General features: G+C 36.9%; 1 protein-coding gene across 1 annotated transcript; it reads right to left on the bottom strand.

Annotated features, from left to right (window-relative positions):
* Positions 1 to 3,948: 3,948 nt before the first annotated feature.
* Positions 3,949 to 23,311, bottom strand: ptk6b (PTK6 protein tyrosine kinase 6b). The gene is given in 10 exon segments (XM_062052469.1): positions 3,949 to 4,535; positions 11,402 to 11,445; positions 11,447 to 11,553; positions 11,614 to 11,795; positions 11,919 to 12,080; positions 15,818 to 15,977; positions 16,041 to 16,204; positions 16,289 to 16,407; positions 22,650 to 23,032; positions 23,170 to 23,311. Coding segments are annotated over 9 exon segments (1,473 nt in total). The 5' UTR covers positions 23,003 to 23,032; positions 23,170 to 23,311; the 3' UTR covers positions 3,949 to 4,353.
* Between the last annotated feature and the right edge of the window lie 444 nt (positions 23,312 to 23,755).

The raw sequence follows: 23,755 nt of genomic DNA, 5'->3' as shown, positions 1-23,755 counted from the left end.
ACACTTTAAAATGTTATTTTTTGGAGTGGTTTCTTGATTTGTCACCGCTGCTTTGACAAAAAAATATAAATACACATTTTCGTAAAGGTTATATTTAACTACTGAGCATATATTTACCTAGTGGGATTCTTATCAAGTAGAGGTTCAATAATATCATTGGTGTGTGTTGCGTAACAGGAAGAGAGAGAGGGGCGAGAGAGAGAAGGAGAGAGAGAGTGAGGATGTAGGTGAAAGGTGACAAGTCTTCATCCTCGCTCCGCCTCCTCCTCTTCTTCTTTCCTCCTTCACACAAAAACATGCTAGACGTCCGTCAACTTTCTAGAAGAACATCACGGACTTTGGCCATGACGTAATCATGGCAGATGCTAACATGCTACATGCTACACTCACCTGTCAGCTCCACGCGTGGACGTGTCAAAGTCACGAGTGTGCTGGCGGGAGAAGCTACTTTTAGCGCCACGGCACGCGGGTCAAAGGTCACCGCCGATTCTCCCCTTAAATTGACGTGTCCGAGGTGGACGTGCACTTCTTCCGCTGACCAGCAGGGGGAGCGATGGTGGTGACGTCACAGTATCGCGAACCTTACAGCGATTTTAGGATGCGTAGCAAAGCCTGTCCTTGGTCACTCATAGGTCCAGCATAATAATGTCATTTTATGACAAATAATAAATAATGTCATTTTATGAAAAATAGTCAGCTTATGAAAAATAATAATGTCATTTTAGGAAAAATAATAATGACAGTTTATGAAAAATAAGTCAGTTTATGAAAAATAATAAATAATGTCATTTTATGAAAAATAATAGTCATTTTATGAAAAATAGTCAGTTTATGAAAAATAATAATAATGTCAGTTCATGAAAAATAAGTCAGTTTATGAAAAATAATAAATAATAATGTCATTTTATGAAAAATAATAAATAATAATGTCATTTTATGAAAAATAATGTCAGTTTATGAAAAATAATAAATAATGTCATTTTATGAAAAATAATTAATGTCAGTTTATGAAAAATAAATAATGTCAGTTTATGAAAAATAATAAATAATGTAATTTAATGAAAAATAATGTCATTTTAGGAAAAATAATAATGCCAGTTTATGAAAAATAAGTCAGTTTATGAAAAATAATAAATCATAACGTCAGTTTAGAAAAAATAGTCATTTTATGAAAAATGTCATTTTATTAAAAATAATAAATAATGTCCATCCATCCATTTTCTACCGCTTATTCCCTTCGGGGTCGCGGGGGGTGCTGGAGCCTATCTCATGTCATTTTATTAAAAATAATAATGTCAGTTTATGAAAAATATTAAATAATGTCATTTTATGAAAAATAATGTCATTTTATGAAAAATAATAATGTCAGTTTATGAAAAATAATAAATAGTCAGTTTATGAAAAATAATAAATGTAATTTAATGAAAAATAATAAATAGTAATGTCAGTTTATGAAAAATAATAGTCAGTTTAGGAATAATAAATAATGTCAGTTTAGGAAAAATAATAATGTAATTTAATGAAAAATAATAAATAGTAATGTCAGTTTATGAAAAATAATAAATAATGTCAGTTTAGGAAAAATAATAAATAATGTCATTTTATGAAAAATAATGTCAGTTTATGAAAAATAATGTCAGTTTAGGAAAAATAATAAATAATGTCAGTTTAGGAAAAATAATAAATAATGTAATTTAATGAAAAATAATAAATAGTAATGTCAGTTTATGAAAAATAAGAAATAATGTCAGTTTATGAAAAATAATAAATAATGTCAGTTTATGAAAAATGATAAATGTCAGTTTAGGAAAAAATAATAAATGTCAGTTTATGAAAAATAGGCGCTTCCTGCAGGAGTAAAATGGGACAAATTTGGTCCGAAAAAAGCTGAATTAATAAATAATTCAATAGAAAATATTTAATAAATAGCATTATATACTTTAAATAATTTGCATTGTATTATTAATTATAATACATATATTACAATTAAAAAATTGGGGTTTCCTGAAGTCTGGACATAAAATATATAACTTATTAGTTTAAATATATTTACAATTGGAATTGTTTTTTTTTCATAAAGAAATACAATCATGTGTGCTTACGGACTGTATCCCTGCAGACTGTATTGATCTATATTGATATATAATGTATATATTGTGTTTTTTATGTTGATTTCATTAAAAAAAATATATATATTTTTTTCTTTCTTGTGCAGCCCGGTACCAATCGGTCCGCGGCCCGGTGGTTGGGGACCACTGCACTACAACAATGGTTCTCAAGCAGGTGGCTCCATCTAGTGGTACACCAAATAAGTCATTCAATATTCAAACACAGTGTTACTGTTCAAACTGTGTCTGTTACACTGGTCATAAATATCGAATATACTTGTTATATAAAACCTCTGCCTTGTTTTTAATGAATACCTAGGCCTGCTACACTACTGTATTTAATGTTGTCATTATGGTGGTACTTAATGAATACTTAGGTCTACTACACTACTGTATTTAATGTAGTCAATATGGTGGTACTTAATGAATACCTAGGTCTACTACACTACTGTATTTAATGTTGTCATTATGGTGGTACTTAATGAATACTTAGGTCTACTACACTACTGTATTTAATGTTGTCATTATGGTGGTACTTAATGAATACTTAGGTCTACTACACTACTGTATTTAATGTAGTCATTATGGTGGTACTTAATGAATACTTAGGTCTACTACACTACTGTATTTAATGTTGTCATTATGGTGGTACTTAAAGAATACTTAGGTCTACTATACTACTGTATGTTAATGTTGTCATTATGGTGGTACTTAATGAATACTTAGGTCTACTACGCTACTGTATTTAATGTTGTCATTATGGTGGTACTTAATGAATACTTAGGTCTACTACACTACTGTATTTAATGTTGTCATCATGGTGGTACTTGATGAATACTTAGGTCTACTACACTACTGTATTTAATGTTGTCATTATGGTGGTACTTAATGAATACTTAGGTCTGCTACACTACTGTATTTAATGATGTCATTATGGTGGTACTTAATGAATACTTAGGTCTACTACACTACTGTATTTAATGATGTCATTATGGTGGTACTTAATGAATACTTAGGTCTACTGCGCTACTGTATTTAATGTTGTCATTACGGTGGTACTTAATGAATACTTAGGTCTACTACACTACTGTATTTAATGTTGTCATTATGATGGTACTTAATGAATACTTAGGTCTACTACACTACTGTATTTAATGTTGTCATTATGGTGGTACTTAATGAATACTTAGGTCTACTACGCTACTGTATTTAATGTCATTACGGTGGTACTTAATGAATACTTAGGTCTACTACGCTACTGTATTTAATGTTGTCATTATGGTGGTACTTGGTAAAAATAAAAAATGTTTTGAGAGCCATCCATCCATCCAATTTGTACCGCTTGTCCCTCTCGGGGTCGCTGGAGCCTATCCCAGCTGCACTCGGGGGAAGGTGGGTGGTTTGAGGACCACCGATCTAGAAGATTCTGTTCCAGCCCACTGAAGGTGTCACGTAGACTCTTCTTTAGTGTCATGAAGTGATGGTCCCGGCGAGAAGGAGGCGTTCTGTGAAATAAACAACAACAAATGAGGACTTTCAAAACCTTCAGTATGAGAAAGATAGGGGAAAGAAAAAATAAAAAGATACAATCAAAATAGTTACCTTAGCTTGTTTGCACGTCTCAACTTGAGCCAAGGATGCGGAGTCATGACACACACAAACACACACACACAAACACACAAAGGTACAAATAAGTCATGGGGTCAAAGTGTGTAGTGAGCATACATGAGTGTATATTTAGACATTGGAGTGTGTGTGTGTGTGTGTGAGAGGTCACGCTTGCCCTCAATAAGTGTGTGTAGTCTCAAAGTTTAGCATTAAAACGTGAAGAAAAACAATGCGGTTTTACAGGTGTTGACCTTCTGCAATTTTATTGGCAGGTGACAACTTAGCGTGTGGAATATCAACACGCTAACTAACTCGAAACGCCCAGTGGGCTCTTCCCATCAAGTCACTGTGTGCTCACCTTAAATGTGTTGGGAAGGAGGCCACACCACACCACACCACACCACACACCATAAAAGCAGTTCCGTGCAGAGATGATGTTCGCGTGTTTACATATTATCTTGTTTTTCTTGTTGCTAAAATATTAGAAGTCATTGTTCCAACATTGAAATCCTGTCAGTGAGGAACTGTGCCTCCCCCAAGTGGCTGAAAGTGAGTACTGCAGGCAGATTGTAAACATGGTTAAAAAGGACCGGGGTGAGTTTGTGACACTCTGCCGCCCCCCTGTGGCGGCGTTGTGCTACGACTCCATCTCATAAAGGGCGTGCAGTTGACGCCTGAGCTCCTTGAAGGCAGGCCTCTCTGCAGGCTCGGCGCTCCAACATTGCTGCATCATTTGGCAGATGAATTTTGGACAGTCAGCCGGCGACGTCATCCTGTAGCCTTTGTTGACCTTCTCTTCCACCTCCTTCCCGGTCATACCTGACAACAAGGTTTGAAATAAAACGCATGTTATAATTAAAGGACAACTTTTTTTTAACGCCAATACATTTTTTGTAAATATTTTCACATTTTAATAATGATCTCTTATATTTTTTTACATTTCAAAATATTTCTATTATTATTTTCATATATGTATTTAAATCAGTGTTGTTATTACTGCTATAATTATGGATGTTCTCACTCATTCAGGTCATTGTATTCTCAGGAGAATATAATGCCAGCTATGATGATGATGTTTCTTATATTTAATTATATTTTTTTATCCATTTTTGGAAATATTTGTATTTGGGAAAAAAAATTGATGCTTTGATTAAAATTATGATAATTACTATATTTAAGCATATTTATTTAAAAGTAAAACATTTGTAAAATGTATTATTATTATTACCATTATTTCCAATATAAATATTTTAAAATAGCACTTTAATTTGTTTTGCTATAATTATGGTTATCATAATTAATATGTTGAAATGTTTAGTAAGAAAAAAATGAATATTTTTTAAAATATTTGTATTGATTTGTACAAAAAACATTTGTTGATATTATGATTACAATTATGCATATTATATTTTCACATATTTTAAGGTTAACAATATTTGTAATATTATTTTAAATATTTCCAATACTTTTAATACATGTAATTTAAAAAAATAAATATAGTTATGGTTATCATAATTAAAATGTTTTAAAAAAAAAAGTTTATCATATTTATATTAATTTGTACAAAAATATTTGTCTGTTATTTCTCTTTTTTTTTTTAGAACTATGGTTATCATAATTATTATAAAATATTTAGAAAGAACATTTATGAATTTTGAGATGTTTGTATCAATTTCTACAAAAATATTTGTCAATGTCTTCATTACAATATTGAATATTTAAGCTACATATATTTATTTTAACTTTAACAATATTCATGATATTTTCCCAATATATTTGAAAATTATTTTAATATGCTTTGAAAAAAAAGTGGTGTGTTTTATTATAATTATAACAATATGTTTAAATACACTTTTTATTTCAAAACATGAGTGATAATTTGTAACATTTTCAGTTAAATCAAAAATAGTTTGTAGTGCTATTATAATTACAATTTCCATTTTAATCACTATTGTCATATTTATATATGGTTATTTAAAAAAAAAAAATCAAAATACTGTATGTGTATTCAATTTTTAAATGTTTTATATTTTATGTAATTATTGATCATGTTTGGACTATTATTATCATTCTAATAAATAAATACATATAAATAATTTTAACATTGTCACATATTTGAATTAATTTAAAAAAAAATGGAATACAAACAAATCTTATTACTATTATGACTAAAATCAAATGACGATTCATATGATTGTTATGGTATTCACATATGTACAGTATCTTTTGAAAAATGTCTAAATATGTGTATAAATTCTAAAATACTTGTAATGATCAAACATTTTTAACTAGTTTTCATTTTATCATCATCAGCTTTCATGGCTGGAAAGACCAAAATGAAAACAGACAAGCTAGTTTTTATTAAGCATTCATTTTAGATATGGTTATTTAAAATATGTGTATTTATTTTTTTAATGTTTAATATTTTATGTAATTATTGATCATGTTTGGACTATTATTATCATTCTAATAAATACATATCATACAAATAATTATAAAATTGTCACATATTATATAAGTCTTATAACTATTATGACTAAGATTAAATGATGATTTATGGTTGTGGTATTTACTAAGATACTGTAAATATACAGTATCTTTTGAAAAATGTCTAATTATGTGTATATATTCTAAAATACTTGTAATGATCAAACATTTTTAACTAGTTTTCATTTTATTATCATCATTAGCTTTCATGGCTGAAAAGACCAAAATGAAAACAGACAAGCTAGTTTTTATTAAGCATTCATTTTAGATATGGTTATTTAAAATGTGTAATTTTTTTTAAAATGTTTAATATTTTATGTAATTATTGATTATGTTTGGACTATTATTATCATGATAATAAATAAATACATTTATTTTCAATCATAAAACATAATTTTTTAAATTGTCACAAATAGGGATGTCCGATAATGGCTTTTTGCCGATATCCGATATTGTCCAACTCTTTAATTACCGATACCGATATCAACCGATATATGCAGTCGTGGAATTAACACATTATTATGCCTAATTTGGACAACCAGGTATGGTGAAGATAAGGTACTTTTTAAAAAAATTCGTAAAATAAGATAAATAAATTAAAAACATTTTCTTGAATAAAAAATAAAGTACAACAATATAAAAACAGTTACATAGAAACTAGTAATGAATGAAAATGAGTAAAATTAACTGTTAAAGGTTAGTACTATTAGTGGAGCAGCAGCACGCACAATCATGTGTGCTTACGGACTGTATCCCTTGCAGACTATTGATATATATTGATATATAATGTAGGAAGCAGAATATTAACAACAGAAAGAAACAACCCTTTTGTGTGAATGAGTGTAAATGGGGGAGGGAGGTTTTTTGGGTTGGTGCACTAATTGTAAGTGTATCTTGTGTTTTTTATGTGGATTTAATTAAAATAAAAAATAAAAAATAAATAAAAAATCGATACCGATAATAAAAAAAACGATACCGATAATTTCCGATATTACATTTTAACGCATATATCGTCCGATAATATCGGCAGGCCGATATCGGACATCTCTAGTCACAAATCTTATTACTATTATTACTAAGATTAAATGATGATTCATGGCTGTGGTATTTACTAAGATACTGTACATATACAGCAGAGGTGTCCAAAGTGCGGCCCGGGGGCCATTTTTTAACGGCCCCACGGCACATTTTAAAAATACGATTGAAAAAAATGTAAAACATAAAAAGTGGTATAAAAGAGCAAACAGGTGAAATGTAACAAGAAAATGTTGCAATGTTGACTCTAATAACACAAAGCTGCCATGCAGGCTGTTTCTTTCTTTAAAAAATATTAATGTATCAAAATCAATGTTATTATGAATTATTGACCTATTCAAGGCTCCAATTACGTCACATTAGATAATCCACTTTGAGATATTTTTTGGGGGAAAATGTTGCATATTTTGTGTTCGCCATATAAAAAACTGAGCTATTTTTTTTAAAGAAGGGCCTCAAACGAACAAACAAAAACCATAAACAACAATAAAACTTATAATTGACGGATAGATCTGAAGTTGATCTCGAGATTATTGTGTTCAAAGTAAACAGTAAAAAAAATTATAATTTCTTTTTTAACACTTTAATGAGTAGGACCCTTTTGGATCCCCAATCATTTTAGCGTGATTTGTTTTTAAGTGTTATTGCTTAAAAAATAATAATGAATTAAAATCAACGGTCTTATGAGTTATTGACATTTTTAAGGCTCCAATTATTATATAATCTCAAATATTCCACTTAAAAATTTTATTGGGTGAAAATATTGCATATTTTGTATTTTTTCCATTAAAAAAATGGGTTTTCTTTGACAAAAAGAGCATACAACTTTAATCTTTAAAAACGGTATATTGACAGATAGACCTAATGTTGATCTAGAGCAGGGGTCACCAACGCGGTGCCCGCGGGCACCAGGTAGCCCGTAAGGACCAGATGAGTAGCCCGCTGGCCTGTTCTAAAAATAGCTCAAATAGCAGCACTTACCAGTGAGCTGCCTCTATTTTTTTAATTTTATTTATTTACTGGCAAGCTGGTCTCGCTTTGCCCGACATTTTTAATTCTAAGAGAGACAAAACTCAAAAAGAATTTGAAAATCCAAGAAAATATTTTAAAGACTTGGTCTTCACTTGTTTAAATAAATGCATTAATTTTTTTACTTTGCTTCTTATAACTTTCAGAAAGACAATTTTAGAGAAAAAATACAACCTTAAAAATTATTTTGGGATTTTTAAACACATATACCTTTTTTACCTTTTAAATTCCTTCCTCTTGTTTCCTGACACTCTAAATCAATGTTCAAGTAAATTTATTTTTTTATTGTAAAGAATAATAATGTAGCTTCTGTTTTTTCGACGAAGAATATTTGTGAAATATTTCTTCAAACTTATTATGATTAAAATTCAAAAAAAATATTCTGGCAAATCTAGAAAATCTGTAGAATCAAATTTAAATCTTATTTCAAAGTCTTTTTAATTTATTTTAAAAATGTTGTTCTGGAAAATCTAGAAGAAATAATGATTTGTCTTTGTTAGAAATATAGCTTGGTCCAATTTGTTATATATTCTAACAAAGTGCAGATTGGATTTTAAACCTATTTAAAACATGTCATCAAAATTCTAAAATTAATCTTAATCAGGAAAAATTACTAATGATGTTCCATAAATTATTTTTTTAATTTTTTCAAAAAGATTCGAATTAGCTAGTTTTTCTCTTCTTTTTTTCCGGTTGAATTTTGAATTTTACAGAGTCGAAATTGAAGATAAACTATGTTTCAAAATTGAATTGTCATTTTTTTTCGTTTTTTCTCCTCTTTTAAACCGTTCAATTAAGTGTAAATATCATTCATTATTAATAATAACAGAGTTAAAGGTAAATTGAGCAAATTGGCTATTTCTGGCCATTTATTGAAGTGTGTATCAAACTGGTAGCCCTTCGCATTAATCACTACCCAAGAAGTAGCTCTTGCTTTCAAAAAGGTTGGTGACCCCTGATATAGAGATTTAAAACTTGAATAATAATAAAAATAATAATACTGAATAATGCATACTTGCCAACCCTCCCGTTTTTAGTGGGAGAATCCCGGTATTCAGCGCCTCTCCCGACAACCTCCCTTCTCCCGACAAACTCCCGGTATTCAGCCAGAGCTGGAGGCCACGCCCCCTCCAGCTCAATGCGGACCTGAGAGGGTACAGCCGTTCTCACGTCCGCTTTCCCAGCGGCTTGCCTGCCCAATGACGTCATAACATCTACGACTTTTAAAGAGTAGAGTGCACAACAAGCAGAGAGAGTTCTTGGTTTCTTATGTGGGTTTATTGTTAGGCGGTTTCATTAACGTCCTCCCAGCGCGGTAACAACACACAACAACTGCAGTCACGTTTAGTCTACCGTAAAGCAGTTCGTCTGCCGTAAACAGCAATGTTGTGACACTCTTAAACAGGACAATACTGCCACCTACTGGATAGCCTGCAGAACACTGAAATTCAAGTATGTCTTTTATTTATACCGTATTTCCTTGAATTGGCGCCGGGGCGGTAATTAATTTAAAACCTCTTCTCACTCCGGCGCTTACCAAAGGTATGCGGCATAGGCAAGCATGCGCTAATTATTTTAAAACCTCTTGTCACTCCGGCACTTACCAAAGGCATGCGGTAAATTTAAACCTGCGCTTTGAGTGTGATGTAAGGATACCATCATGAAAAGCACATTTAATAAAAAATGTTTTTATTATGGTCTTACCTTTACTTATAAATGAAGTCCATGCGCAGCTGCTTCTGAACAAAAGCATCGATAACTTGTTTATAGAAGTCTTCCTTATCTTTCTTCAGTTTTAAAAGTCTCTCTGTCTCGATGGAGATATTCCTTTAATTATTACCTCCTGCTTCGATTGAAAGTCCAGTTTAGAAAACGGTTTTATTTTAGATATGTAATCCTCCATGTTAAAAGTGCAAGCGAGAGGAAAAAATTAACGATCGCTGCTAAAGCTGTTGCTGCTTGTTGTCACTTCTTCTGCAGCCCAGTAGTCGCAAGAAGGATCACTAGCGCCCTCTACCACCAGGAGGCGGGAGTCATTTAATGACTCATATTTGACACACGCAGCTACGGTATATTAATAAAACATAGCTGCTTACTGTTTTTTAGCATATTCAATATCTTGGACCTTAAATCCTACTGAATAACTCTTAATCTTCTTCCCTTTATGCGATTTCAAATTATTGAAATTAGCCTCCTCCATTTTGAAAATGATGACAGGTGAAGTGTCACTTGTGACGTGACGAGTTTGACCCGGCAGAAATTCTAGGCATATGCTAATTATTTTGCGAAACGAGTTTGACCCGGCGGAAATTCTAGACATGCGCTAATAAAAATAATATTTTGCGAAACGAGTTTGACCCTGCGTTAATCATGAGCCGGCGATAATGCTAAGCATGCGCTAATTATTTTGCGAAACGAGTTTGACCCGGCAGTAATTCTAGGCATGCGCATACTATATTCCCGGCGGCAATTCAAGGAAATACGGTATGTATAATAAAATTAAAATAATATATATATATAGCTAGAATTCACTGAAAGTCAAGTATTTCATACATATATATATATATATTATATATATATATATATATATATATGTGAAATACTTGATTTGGTGAATTCTAGCTGTAAATATACTCTCCTCTTAACCACGCCCCCTGCCCCTAACACGCCCCCACCTCCCGATATTGGAGGTCTCAAGGTTGGCAAGTATGGAATAATGACACATTTTTTATATTTTTTTGACCAAAACCCTGTGGGGTCCCAGGATTAAGCTTGAGTGGAGGCCTAAATGTATATTTTTTACACATATATTGTATTGGGTTTTTGAAATAAAAAATATCAAAATGGCCCCCGCTTGCTTAGATTTTTCAGTGTGCGGCCCTCAGTGGAAAAAGTTTGGACACCCCTGATATACAGTATCTTTAGAAAAACGTCTAAATGTGTGTATACATTTTTGTTTTAATTTTTTTTTTTACATTTTAAAATACTTGTAATGATTTAAGCATGTATTTTATTATCATCATTAGCTTTCATGGCTGAAAAGACTCAAGCTCCTCCTACTGGAAAGAAAACAAGCACTTTGGCGACGGAGGCAAGGAAAAAGGAAAAAGGAGACAAGGAGAAGTAAGTCTGACCAGGATAGGGGACTCCTCCGTAGGTGACCAGCTCATAGAGCAGGACCAAAGGACCAAACGTCGGACTTGATGGTGAAGAGCTTGCTGCTGATGGCCTCAGGTGCGCTCCACTTGTAGGGGATGGCCTTCTGGTAGGCCAGGTAGATGGGCTCCTGCAACAACAACACGCTCACGTCACCTCGGGCCGACCCAGCACACAGACGGGCGCCCACCTTGATGACTTGGGTCAGGCCAAAGTCGGCCACCTTGCAGATGTAGTTTTCTCCCACCAGAACGTTCCGGGCCGCCAAGTCTCTGTGGACCATTTCCAGCTCCTCCAGGTAGGCCATGCCTTCAGCCACCTGGGACGCCATGTCCACCAGGCACATGTTGTCCAGCTGCTTGCCCTCAGGACCTGCACGTCAAAGACAAAAAACTAAATCCACGACTGCTTATCTGGTTCGGTCCATTCCACGTGTGGACAGAGGAAGTGCAGCTCCACGCCAGCCAATCACAGCGCAGGAAGGCGGCGACTTACTTCTGAGGAGGTCCTGCAGACTTCCTTTCTCCATCAGCTCGGTGACGATGTAGTACGGCGTGGAGGCGGTGCAGATGGCGAACAGCGAGATGAGGTGGCTATGGCGAAGACGTTTCAGGATCTGGACCTCCCGCTGGAACTCGGAGTGGTTGACTTCGGTATCTGGGGAGAACTGCTGAGTCAGCATTATTTGCACTGATGTCCACAACTTTCACACCAACTCACGCAGCTACTGCCATCTTGTGGACATAATGCAAGCCCTTTTGGTTGCCTGGCAACAATACCGTAGCAACATCGGCAGTTCATTTGCCATGAGAGACGTGACGTTCGCGAACGAGTCGTGGTGACCCCCCCCCCTCTAGGGGAGACCGGATGCAATGGATGTCGAGTGGGTCTGACATAATAGTGTGAAAGTCCAGTCCATAGTGGATCTAACATAATATTGTGAGAGTCCAGTCCATAGTGGATCTAACATAATAGTGTGAGAGTCCAGTCCATAGTGGATCTAACATAATAGTGTGAGAGTCCAGTCCATAGTGGATCTAACATAATAGTGTGAGAGTCCAGTCCATAGTGGATCTAACACAATAGTGTGAGAGTCCAGTCCATAGTGGATCTAACATAATAGTGTGAGAGTCCAGTCCATAGTGGATCTAACATAATAGTGTGAGAGTCCAGTCCATAGTGGATCTAACATAATAGTGAGAGAGTCCAGTCCATAGTGGATCTAACATAATAGTGAGAGTCCAGTCCATAGTGGATCTAACATAATATTGTGAAAGTCCAGTCCATAGTGGATCTAACATAATAGTGTGAGAGTCCAGTCAATAGTGGATCTAACATAATAGTGTGAGAGTCCAGTCAATAGTGGATCTAACATAATAGTGTGAGAGTCCAGTCCATAGTGGATCTAATATAATAGTGAGAGTCCAGTCCATAGTGAATCTAACATAATAGTGAGAGTCCAGTCCATAGTGAATCTAACATAATAGTGAGAGTCCAGTCCATAGTGGATCTAACATAATAGTGTGAGAGTCCAGTCCATAGTGGATCTAACATAATAGTGTGTGTCCAGTCCATAGTGGATCTAACATAATAGTGTGAGAGTCCAGTCCATAGTGGATCTAACATAATAGTGTGAGAGTCCAGTCCATAGTGGATCTAACATAATAGTGTGAGAGTCCAGTCAATAGTGGATCTAACATAATAGTGAGAGTCCAGTCCATAGTGGATCTAACATAATATTGTGAGAGTCCAGTCCATAGTGGATCTAACATAATAGTGAGAGTCCAGTCCATAGTGGATCTAACATAATATTGTGAGAGTCCAGTCCATAGTGGATCTAACATAATAGTGTGAGAGTCCAGTCCATAGTGGATCTAACAGAATAGTGTGAGAGTCCAGTCCATAGTGGATCTAACATAATAGTGAGAGTCCAGTCCATAGTGGATCTAACATAATAGTGTGAGTCCAGTCCATAGTGGATCTAATATAATAGTGAGAGTCCGGTCCATAGTGGATCTAACATAATAGTGTGAGAGTCCAGTCCATAGTGGATCTAACATAATAGTGAGAGAGTCCAGTCCATAGTGGATCTAACATAATAGTGAGAGTCCAGTCCATAGTGGATCTAACATAATAGTGAGAGTCCAGTCCATAGTGGATCTAACATAATAGTGAGAGTCCAGTCCATAGTGGATCTAATATAATAGTGAGAGTCCAGTCCATAGTGAATCTAACATAATAGTGAGAGTCCAGTCCATAGTGGATCTAACATAATAGTGTGAGAGTCCAGTCCATAGTGGATCTAACATAATAGTGTGTGTCCAGTCCATAGTGGATCTAACATAATAGTGAGAGTCCAGTCCATAGTGGATCTAACATAATAGTGTGAGTCCAGTCCATAGTGGATCTAACATAATAGTGTGAGAGTCTAGTCCATAGTGGATCTAACAGAATAGTGAGAGTCCAGTCCATAGTGGATCTAACATAATAGTGTGAGTCCAGTCCATAGTGGATCTAACATAATAGTGAGAGTCCAGTCCATAGTGGATCTAATATAATAGTGAGAGTCCAGTCCATAGTGAATCTAACATAATAGTGAGAGTCCAGTCCATAGTGGATCTAACATAATAGTGTGAGAGTCCAGTCCATAGTGGATCTAACATAATAGTGTGTGTCCAGTCCATAGTGGATCTAACATAATAGTGTGAGAGTCCAGTCCATAGTGGATCTAACATAATAGTGTGAGAGTCCAGTCCATAGTGGATCTAACATAATAGTGTGAGAGTCCAGTCCATAGTGGATCTAACATAATAGTGTGTGTCCAGTCCATAGTGGATCTAACATAATAGTGTGAGAGTCCAGTCCATAGTGGATCTAACATAATAGTGTGAGAGTCCAGTCCATAGTGGATCTAACATAATAGTGTGTGTCCAGTCCATAGTGGATCTAACATAATAGTGTGAGAGTCCAGTCCATAGTGGATCTAACATAATAGTGTGAGAGTCCAGTCCATAGTGGATCTAACATAATAGTGTGTGTCCAGTCCATAGTGGATCTAACATAATAGTGAGAGTCCAGTCCATAGTGGATCTAACATAATAGTGTGAGTCCAGTCCATAGTGGATCTAACATAATAGTGTGAGAGTCCAGTCCATAGTGGATCTAACAGAATAGTGAGAGTCCAGTCCATAGTGGATCTAACATAATAGTGTGAGTCCAGTCCATAGTGGATCTAATATAATAGTGAGAGTCCGGTCCATAGTGGATATAACATAATAGTGTGACAGTCCAGTCCATAGTGGATCTAACATAATAGTGAGAGAGTCCAGTCCATGGTGGATCTAACATAATAGTGTGAGAGTCCAGTCCATAGTGGATTTAACATAATAGTGTGAAAGTCCAGTCCATAGTGGATCTAACATAATAGTGTGAGAGTCCAGTCCATGGTGGATCTAACATAATAGTGTGAGAGTCCAGTCCATAGTGGATCTAACATAATAGTGAGAGTCCAGTCCATAGTGGATCTAACATAATAGTGAGAGTCCAGTCCATAGTGGGGCCAGCAGGAGACCATCTCGAGCGGAGACGGGTCAGCAGTGCAGAGATGTCCCCAACTGATGCACAAGCACCTCTTTATTTTTTGGAGGTGGTCCAGAAGGCTCTATTGGTGTGAACGCTGTCATGCGCACGCACAGATAGTTAACTTGGGGGGTTAATGAGCACCTGAAACTAGAGGAGCCTTTCAAGCGCTGTATTGGGAATTAGAAAAAAGGTTTTAGCGAGCTGCAAAAGAAAAGGAATGCAAAAAAGTGGAAGGAAACGTCACATTGGGATGCACTTCCACTTTATTAGTCGCCATGGAGACCAGGATTAGTGATTTAGAAGTAGCTAAAACACTATGGATGGATGTTAGCCGCTAGCTAGCTAGCCATGTCTTAAAGCAGCTCTTCCTGAGGGTGTTTCAGTGTTATAACTTCACCTTTATCTTGACTTTTTACACCAAAACGCGTCCATTCTCCCTTTTCTGTCTACACACTGTGTCTGCTTGTAAGTACTCTGTGTGTGTGTGTGTGTGCGCTGCCGAATATGCTCCTCTGCTGGCAAAACCAGCAATGTCACCACGTGGTGACGCGCCGCCATGCTCATTAAAATAAAAATATGGCGAGTACAGTACCGTTTTTGACACATTAGTACTATACTAGTATATACACGGGTATACCGTACAACCCTATCACACCATTAAATGTTATTAGGAAGAAAATAAGCCTCAAAATATTGCAACTTTCTGAGAATTCAGGCACTTAAGGCCTCACCAATGGCAAAATAAAATGCTGCCGGGTGTGGTTAATGACAGAGAAGAATATTTTGCAGGAAAGTAGAAGTTGCCCACCGACCGTTCTTGATGATCTTGATGGCCACGCGAATACGAGACTTCCAGCATCCTCGATAAACGTCGGAGAAGTAGCCGCTTCCCAACTTGTCCTCCAAGGTGAACTCGTCCTTGGGAAGCTCCCACACATCATCTGGGAAGTGGACTTCTTCCACTTTCTCTTTCTGAGGGACAAGGTATCAATGAGTGGGAGGAGTCATGTCAGCGTACGTGGGCGTGTCTCCTACCCGCCTGCAGGGCTGGCCCAGCGTGTCCAGGTTCCTCAGGCGGTTGTTGCGGTAGTGAGCCACCAGGTGGCTCAGCGAGCTGAAGTGATTGGCGCGGTCCAGGTCAAACTGACCGTCCGGTGTTAGGAGGATCTTAAAGTGCTTCACTCGACAGCTGGACCGCACTGTGGACGCACCAAGCAAAGCCTCACTACGGTATTCCGTGGCCACACGCGAGCCCAAAACAAGGAACGGCGACGCGGTCCTGCCTGAGAGGACGTAGTCCTCGTGGTTCTCGCTGGAGCGCACCAGGAACGCTCCCTCCTCGTTTTCTGGTGCCATGAGGTGACTTTGGGCTTCTGTGCGGTTCATGGCGCCAAAGTTCCACCTGACAGGCACAAAATGTTAGTTTGTAGTGGCCCCCACACAGTAGAGATTCACCAACAATAAACAAAGTCCTGCAAACAAGAACTAAGTCGTGTACTAAGCCCAAAAAGCAGTGAAGTTGTCAGGTTGTGTAAATGGTAAATAAAAAGAGAATACAACAAATCCTTTTCAACTTATATTCAATTGAATAGACTGCAAAGACAAGATATTTCATGTTCACACTGAGAAACTTTTGCAAATAATCATGAAGGTAGAATTTAATGGCAGCAACACATTGCAAAAAAGGCATTTTCACCAGTGTGTTACATGGCCTTTCCTTTTAACAACACTCAGTAAAGGTTTGGGAAGTGAGGAGACACATTTTTGAAGTGGAATTCTTTCCCATTCTTGCTTGATGTACAGCTTAAGTTGTTCAACAGTCTCCCTTCTCATATTTTAGCCTTCACACATTTTCAATGTCTGGACTACAGGCAGGCCAGTCTAGTACCCGCACTCTTTCACTATGAAGCCACGCTGTTGTAACACGTGGCTTGGCATCGTCTTGCTGATATAAGCAGGGGCGTCCATGATAACAACATATGTTGCTCCAAAAGCTGTATTTACCTTTCAGCATGAATGGTGCCTTCACAGATGTGTAAGTTACCCATGTCTTGGCCACTAATACACCCCCATACCATCACACATGCTGCCTTTTGCACTTTCACCCTAGAACAGTCCGGATGGTTCCTTTCCTCTTTGGTCCGGAGGATACGACGTCCACAGTTTCCAAAAACAATTTGAAATGTGCACTCATCAAACCACATAACACTTTTACACTTTGTATCAGTCCATTTTAGATGAGCGTAGGGGTGTTGTTGATAAATGGCTTTGACTTTGCATAGTAGAGTTTTAACTTGCACTTACAGATGTAGCGACCGACTGTAGTTACTGACAGTGGTTTTCTGAAGTGTTCCGGAGCCCATGTGGTGATATCCTTTACACACCGATGTCGCTTTTTAATGCAGTACCGCCTGAGGAATTCAAGGTCAAAATGTGGTTTTCGGTTTTCTCCAGATTCTCTGAACCTTTAGATCAGGGGTGGGCAATCAATTTTTACCGGGGGCCGCATGAGCAACCCGAGCACTGCTGGAGGGCCACACCGACAATATTTCAATTAAATTTTGCTCAAATTATTTTTGATATACTGTAAGATAAATAATAATAATAATCATTTCATTTAACCTAACTTAACTTTATACAAAAGCAGATTGCTTTGATGGTTTTATTTTTAACACTGTCTTACACAACACTTCCTGAAGTATAATACAATGCAAAAATGTCAATTTCTGTCACTTAATGTTTCTGTTCTTCAGCTGAAGCTCCAAGTTTCCAGCGATGGTCTCAACCCGCCTCGTTACAGTGCGTCGGGAGAGTGACACGTTCTCAAATGCGCCCCTCTTCTCCGGGCATATCAAGGCAACAGAGTCCAATAAGCACTCCTTAATAAACTCTCCGTCAGAAAAACGCCTTACTTTTTCTGGCGATTTTGTGAGAAATGACGAAACTTGTCCTGACGGCTGCATCTCTGGGGGTGTGACATTTGGCAAAAAGTCCTTGTTGGGTTTGCAGTTTTACCATCAACGCATCAGCCTCCCTCGCGCGCGCTTCATCAGACAGAGTCCGCTATTTTTCCTCGTGTTTCTTCGTGTAGTGGCGATTCAAATGATATTCTTTAAACACAGCAAGCTGTGTACCACAAATTAAGCACACGGCTTTACCTTTAATTTCTGTAAAGAAATACTTGGCAGTCCATGTCTTGTTGGAAACACGACATTCCTCATCAACTTTTCTCTTTTTAGCGTCTCGGGGGTAAACTGGGCATCACTTGTCGCTGTGCACCTTCACTCACAGGTTACACACGGACATACGCCCATAAATAACACTTTTCAAAATAAAAGCAGCAGTTGTATTGCACGCACGACAGATGTTTTTTTTACATTTATTTTGTAATTTGTGATTGCCGCTGTTCACATTCACTCACAATCGCGCACGAGCATACGTCCACAATGAAGTACTACAAAAAACACTTTTCAAAACAAAAGCAGCACCGTTGTATTGCACACTCGACATAGATACTTTTTAAAATTTATTTTGTAATTTATGATTGGACTCACGCGGGCCGGACAGGGACGCACAAAGGGCCGGATGTGGCCCGCGGGCCGCAGAATGCCCAGGTCTGGTGTAAAGACTAATGTAGTTTAACAGAGTTTATTTCCTGCACGTGTCGATGTAAAGACTAATGTAGTTTAACAGAGTTTATTTCCTGCATGTGTCAGTGTAAAGACTAATGTAGTTTAACAGAGTTTATTTCCTGCATGTGTCAGTGTAAAGACTAATGTAGTTTAACAGAGTTTATTTCCTGCACGTGTCAGTGTAAAGACTAATGTAGTTTAACAGAGTTTATTTCCTGCACGTGTCAGTGTAAAGACTAATGTAGTTTAACAGAGTTTATTTCCTGCACGTGTCAGTGTAAAGACTAATGTAGTTTAACAGTTTATTTCCTGCACGTGTCAGTGTAAAGACTAATGTAGTTTAACAGAGTTTATTTCCTGCACGTGTCGGTGTAAAGTCTAATGTAGTTTAACAGAGTTTATTTCCTGCATGTGTCAGTGTAAAGACTAATGTAGTTTAACAGAGTTTATTTCCTGCACGTGTCAGTGTAAAGACTAATGTAGTTTAACAGAGTTTATTTCCTGCACGTGTCAGTGTAAAGACTAATGTAGTTTAACAGAGTTTATTTCCTGCACGTGTCAGTGTAAAGACTAATGTAGTTTAACAGAGTTTATTTCCTGCATGTGTCAGTGTAAAGACTAATGTAGTTTAACAGAGTTTATTTCCTGCACGTGTCGGTGTAAAGTCTAATGTAGTTTAACAGAGTTTATTTCCTGCATGTGTCAGTGTAAAGACTAATGTAGTTTAACAGAGTTTATTTCCTGCACGTGTCAGTGTAAAGACTAATGTAGTTTAACAGAGTTTATTTCCTGCACGTGTCAGTGTAAAGACTAATGTAGTTTAACAGTTTATTTCCTGCACGTGTCAGTGTAAAGACTAATGTAGTTTAACAGAGTTTATTTCCTGCACGTGTCGGTGTAAAGTCTAATGTAGTTTAACAGAGTTTATTTCCTGCATGTGTCAGTGTAAAGACTAATGTAGTTTAACAGAGTTTATTTCCTGCACGTGTCAGTGTAAAGACTAATGTAGTTTAACAGAGTTTATTTCCTGCATGTGTCAGTGTAAAGACTAATGTAGTTTAACAGAGTTTATTTCCTGCACGTGTCAGTGTAAAGACTAATGTAGTTTAACAGAGTTTATTTCCTGCACGTGTCAGTGTAAAGACTAATGTAGTTTAACAGTTTATTTCCTGCACGTGTCAGTGTAAAGACTAATGTAGTTTAACAGAGTTTATTTCCTGCACGTGTCGGTGTAAAGTCTAATGTAGTTTAACAGAGTTTATTTCCTGCATGTGTCAGTGTAAAGACTAACGTAGTTTAACAGAGTTTATTTCCTGCATGTGTCAGTGTAAAGACTAATGTAGTTTAACAGAGTTTATTTCCTGCACGTGTCAGTGTAAAGACTAATGTAGTTTAACAGAGTTTATTTCCTGCACGTGTCAGTGTAAAGACTAATGTAGTTTAACAGAGTTTATTTCCTGCATGTGTCAGTGTAAAGACTAATGTAGTTTAACAGAGTTTATTTCCTGCACGTGTCGGTGTAAAGTCTAATGTAGTTTAACAGAGTTTATTTCCTGCATGTGTCAGTGTAAAGACTAATGTAGTTTAACAGAGTTTATTTCCTGCACGTGTCAGTGTAAAGACTAATGTAGTTTAACAGAGTTTATTTCCTGCACGTGTCAGTGTAAAGACTAATGTAGTTTAACAGTTTATTTCCTGCACGTGTCAGTGTAAAGACTAATGTAGTTTAACAGAGTTTATTTCCTGCACGTGTCGGTGTAAAGTCTAATGTAGTTTAACAGAGTTTATTTCCTGCATGTGTCAGTGTAAAGACTAATGTAGTTTAACAGAGTTTATTTCCTGCACGTGTCAGTGTAAAGACTAATGTAGTTTAACAGAGTTTATTTCCTGCACGTGTCAGTGTAAAGACTAATGTAGTTTAACAGAGTTTATTTCCTGCATGTGTCAGTGTAAAGACTAATGTAGTTTAACAGAGTTTATTTCCTGCACGTGTCAGTGTAAAGACTAATGTAGTTTAACAGAGTTTATTTCCTGCATGTATCAGTGTAAAGACTAATGTAGTTTAACAGAGTTTATTTCCTGCACGTGTCAGTGTAAAGACTAATGTAGTTTAACAGAGTTTATTTCCTGCACGTGTCGGTGTAAAGACTAATGTAGTTTAACAGAGTTTATTTCCTGCACGTGTCGGTGTAAAGTCTAATGTAGTTTAACAGAGTTTATTTCCTGCACGTGTCGGTGTAAAGTCTAATGTAGTTTAACAGAGTTTATTTCCTGCACGTGTCGGTGTAAAGTCTAATGTAGTTTAACAGAGTTTATTTCCTGCACGTGTCGGTGTAAAGTCTAATGTAGTTTAACAGACTTTATTTCCTGCACGTGTCGGTGTAAAGTCTAATGTAGTTTAACAGAGTTTATTTCCTGCACGTGTCAGTGTAAAGACTAATGTAGTTTAACAGAGTTTATTTCCTGCATGTGTCGGTGTAAAGACTAATGTAGTTTAACAGTTTATTTCCTGCACGTGTCAGTGTAAAGACTAATGTAGTTTAAGAGTTTATTTCCTGCACGTGTCAGTGTAAAGACTAATGTAGTTTAACAGTTTATTTCCTGCATGTGTCAGTGTAAAGACTAATGTAGTTTAACAGAGTTTATTTCCTGCACGTGTCAGTGTAAAGACTAATGTAGTTTAACAGAGTTTATTTCCTGCATGTGTCGGTGTAAAGACTAATGTAGTTTAACAGAGTTTATTTCCTGCACGTGTCAGTGTAAAGACTAATGTAGTTTAACAGAGTTTATTTCCTGCACGTGTCAGTGTAAAGACTAATGTAGTTTAACAGAGTTTATTTCCTGCACGTGTCGGTGTAAAGACTAATGTTGTTTAACAGAGTTTATTTCCTGCATGTGTCAGTGTAAAGACTAATGTAGTTTAACAGAGTTTATTTCCTGCACGTGTCGGTGTAAAGACTAATGTAGTTTAACAGAGTTTATTTCCTGCACGTGTCGGTGTAAAGACTAATGTAGTTTAACAGAGTTTATTTCCTGCACGTGTCAGTGTAAAGACTAATGTAGTTTAACAGAGTTATTTCCTGCATGTGTCAGTGTAAAGACTAATGTAGTTTAACAGAGTTTATTTCCTGCATGTGTCGGTGTAAAGACTAATGTAGTTTAACAGAGTTTATTTCCTGCACGTGTCAGTGTAAAGACTAATGTAGTTTAACAGTTTATTTCCTGCACGTGTCAGTGTAAAGACTAATGTAGTTTAACAGAGTTTATTTCCTGCACGTGTCGGTGTAAAGACTAATGTAGTTTAACAGAGTTTATTTCCTGCACGTGTCAGTGTAAAGACTAATGTAGTTTAACAGAGTTATTTCCTGCATGTGTCAGTGTAAAGACTAATGTAGTTTAACAGAGTTTATTTCCTGCATGTGTCGGTGTAAAGACTAATGTAGTTTAACAGAGTTTATTTCCTGCACGTGTCAGTGTAAAGACTAATGTAGTTTAACAGAGTTATTTCCTGCATGTGTCAGTGTAAAGACTAATGTAGTTTAACAGAGTTTATTTCCTGCACGTGTCGGTGTAAAGACTAATGTAGTTTAACAGAGTTTATTTCCTGCACGTGTCAGTGTAAAGACTAATGTAGTTTAACAGAGTTTATTTCCTGCATGTGTCAGTGTAAAGACTAATGTAGTTTAACAGAGTTTATTTCCTGCACGTGTCAGTGTAAAGACTAATGTAGTTTAACAGAGTTTATTTCCTGCACGTGTCGGTGTAAAGACTAATGTAGTTTAACAGAGTTTATTTCCTGCACGTGTCAGTGTAAAGACTAATGTAGTTTAACAGAGTTTATTTCCTGCATGTGTCAGTGTAAAGACTAATGTAGTTTAACAGAGTTTATTTCCTGCATGTGTCAGTGTAAAGACTAATGTAGTTTAACAGTTTATTTCCTGCATGTGTCGGTGTAAAGACTAATGTAGTTTAACAGAGTTTATTTCCTGCATGTGTCAGTGTAAAGACTCACGATTCATCCTCCTGCTCATCTTCCTTCTTCTCCAGGTAGTTGCTGGGCACCAGGCCCGTGTCCAGGACGCCGCCCGCCGGGTCCATCTTGTCCACCGTCCACCAGTCGTCGCTGAGGTTGTGGACCTTGAACAGGTCTCCCTTCCGGAATGTCAGCTCCTTGTCGTTCCTGCCCTGGAAGTCCCACACGGCCGTGAAGGTGCCGCCATCCTGGTCCTCGGCCGCGGAACCCTGAGGCGGCGACTCCGGGGACTGTTGCTGCTGTCCCGCCTCCTCCGCCTGGCGGGGAGACTTCTGGTCCCCGTAGACTTTAGTCCACAGAGCAGGACAGACCCTGCGAAGACACTCAGCCATGATGGCCGCCTGGATTCCACCTCACCGCACCTGTTGAACAAGGAGTGACGGAGGAATGTCGGGAATGTCGCTCAGGGACCTCCTTTTACCGCCCTCGGCAGTCAGCTTTTCAAAATAAAAGCCGCCAGGAGCGGCTCTTACAGTATGATCCAACATAAAACACTCACTGACTGATGAGGAGAAGATTCCATGTCATTCAGGAAGTAGCCTAATTCATTTCACAACAAAAGCAGCTGAAATCTGATATGCGTCATGTGACAGTTTGACCCCACACTGTCACTGTTTGACCTTTAGACTTCCTCACAAACCGTGCACATTTGTTAGGAAGTTCAACATGGACATACAAACATTCAATCTTGTTAGCTAGTGAAAAGCATGTGCTCAACAAATGGTTACCTGTCACTCACCATGGCTCTGAATAGTTGACTAAAAGAGTCAGGGTGGGGTTGAGGGCTTTATATAGGTAAACAAACCTGCATTCACTAATTAGGCCAAATTTGGGTCGAACCATGATTACCAAAAGCTGGGTGTTACAGAAGGACACTGGACATTTGAATATACTGCGTACAAAAATGACTGCTCTACACATGCAAAAGTACTATGTGAATACTTTTTAGACATGTGATGGTTATTTACGGTGTAATTTACAAAATAACTGTTTTCTTAATTCCCCCTGTCAAATTGGTCCTAGCAAGTGGGCGGAGCTATGGGCTATTTAAGTTGGAAAATGCCGTTTTTCTGACAGTCTGCTGT

Source organism: Entelurus aequoreus, linkage group LG07 (genome assembly GCF_033978785.1).
Source record: "Entelurus aequoreus isolate RoL-2023_Sb linkage group LG07, RoL_Eaeq_v1.1, whole genome shotgun sequence".
Lineage (NCBI taxonomy): Eukaryota > Metazoa > Chordata > Actinopteri > Syngnathiformes > Syngnathidae > Entelurus > Entelurus aequoreus.
The sequence above is the reverse complement of the archived record's forward strand: the minus strand, read 5'-3'. Positions and strand labels throughout refer to the sequence as shown.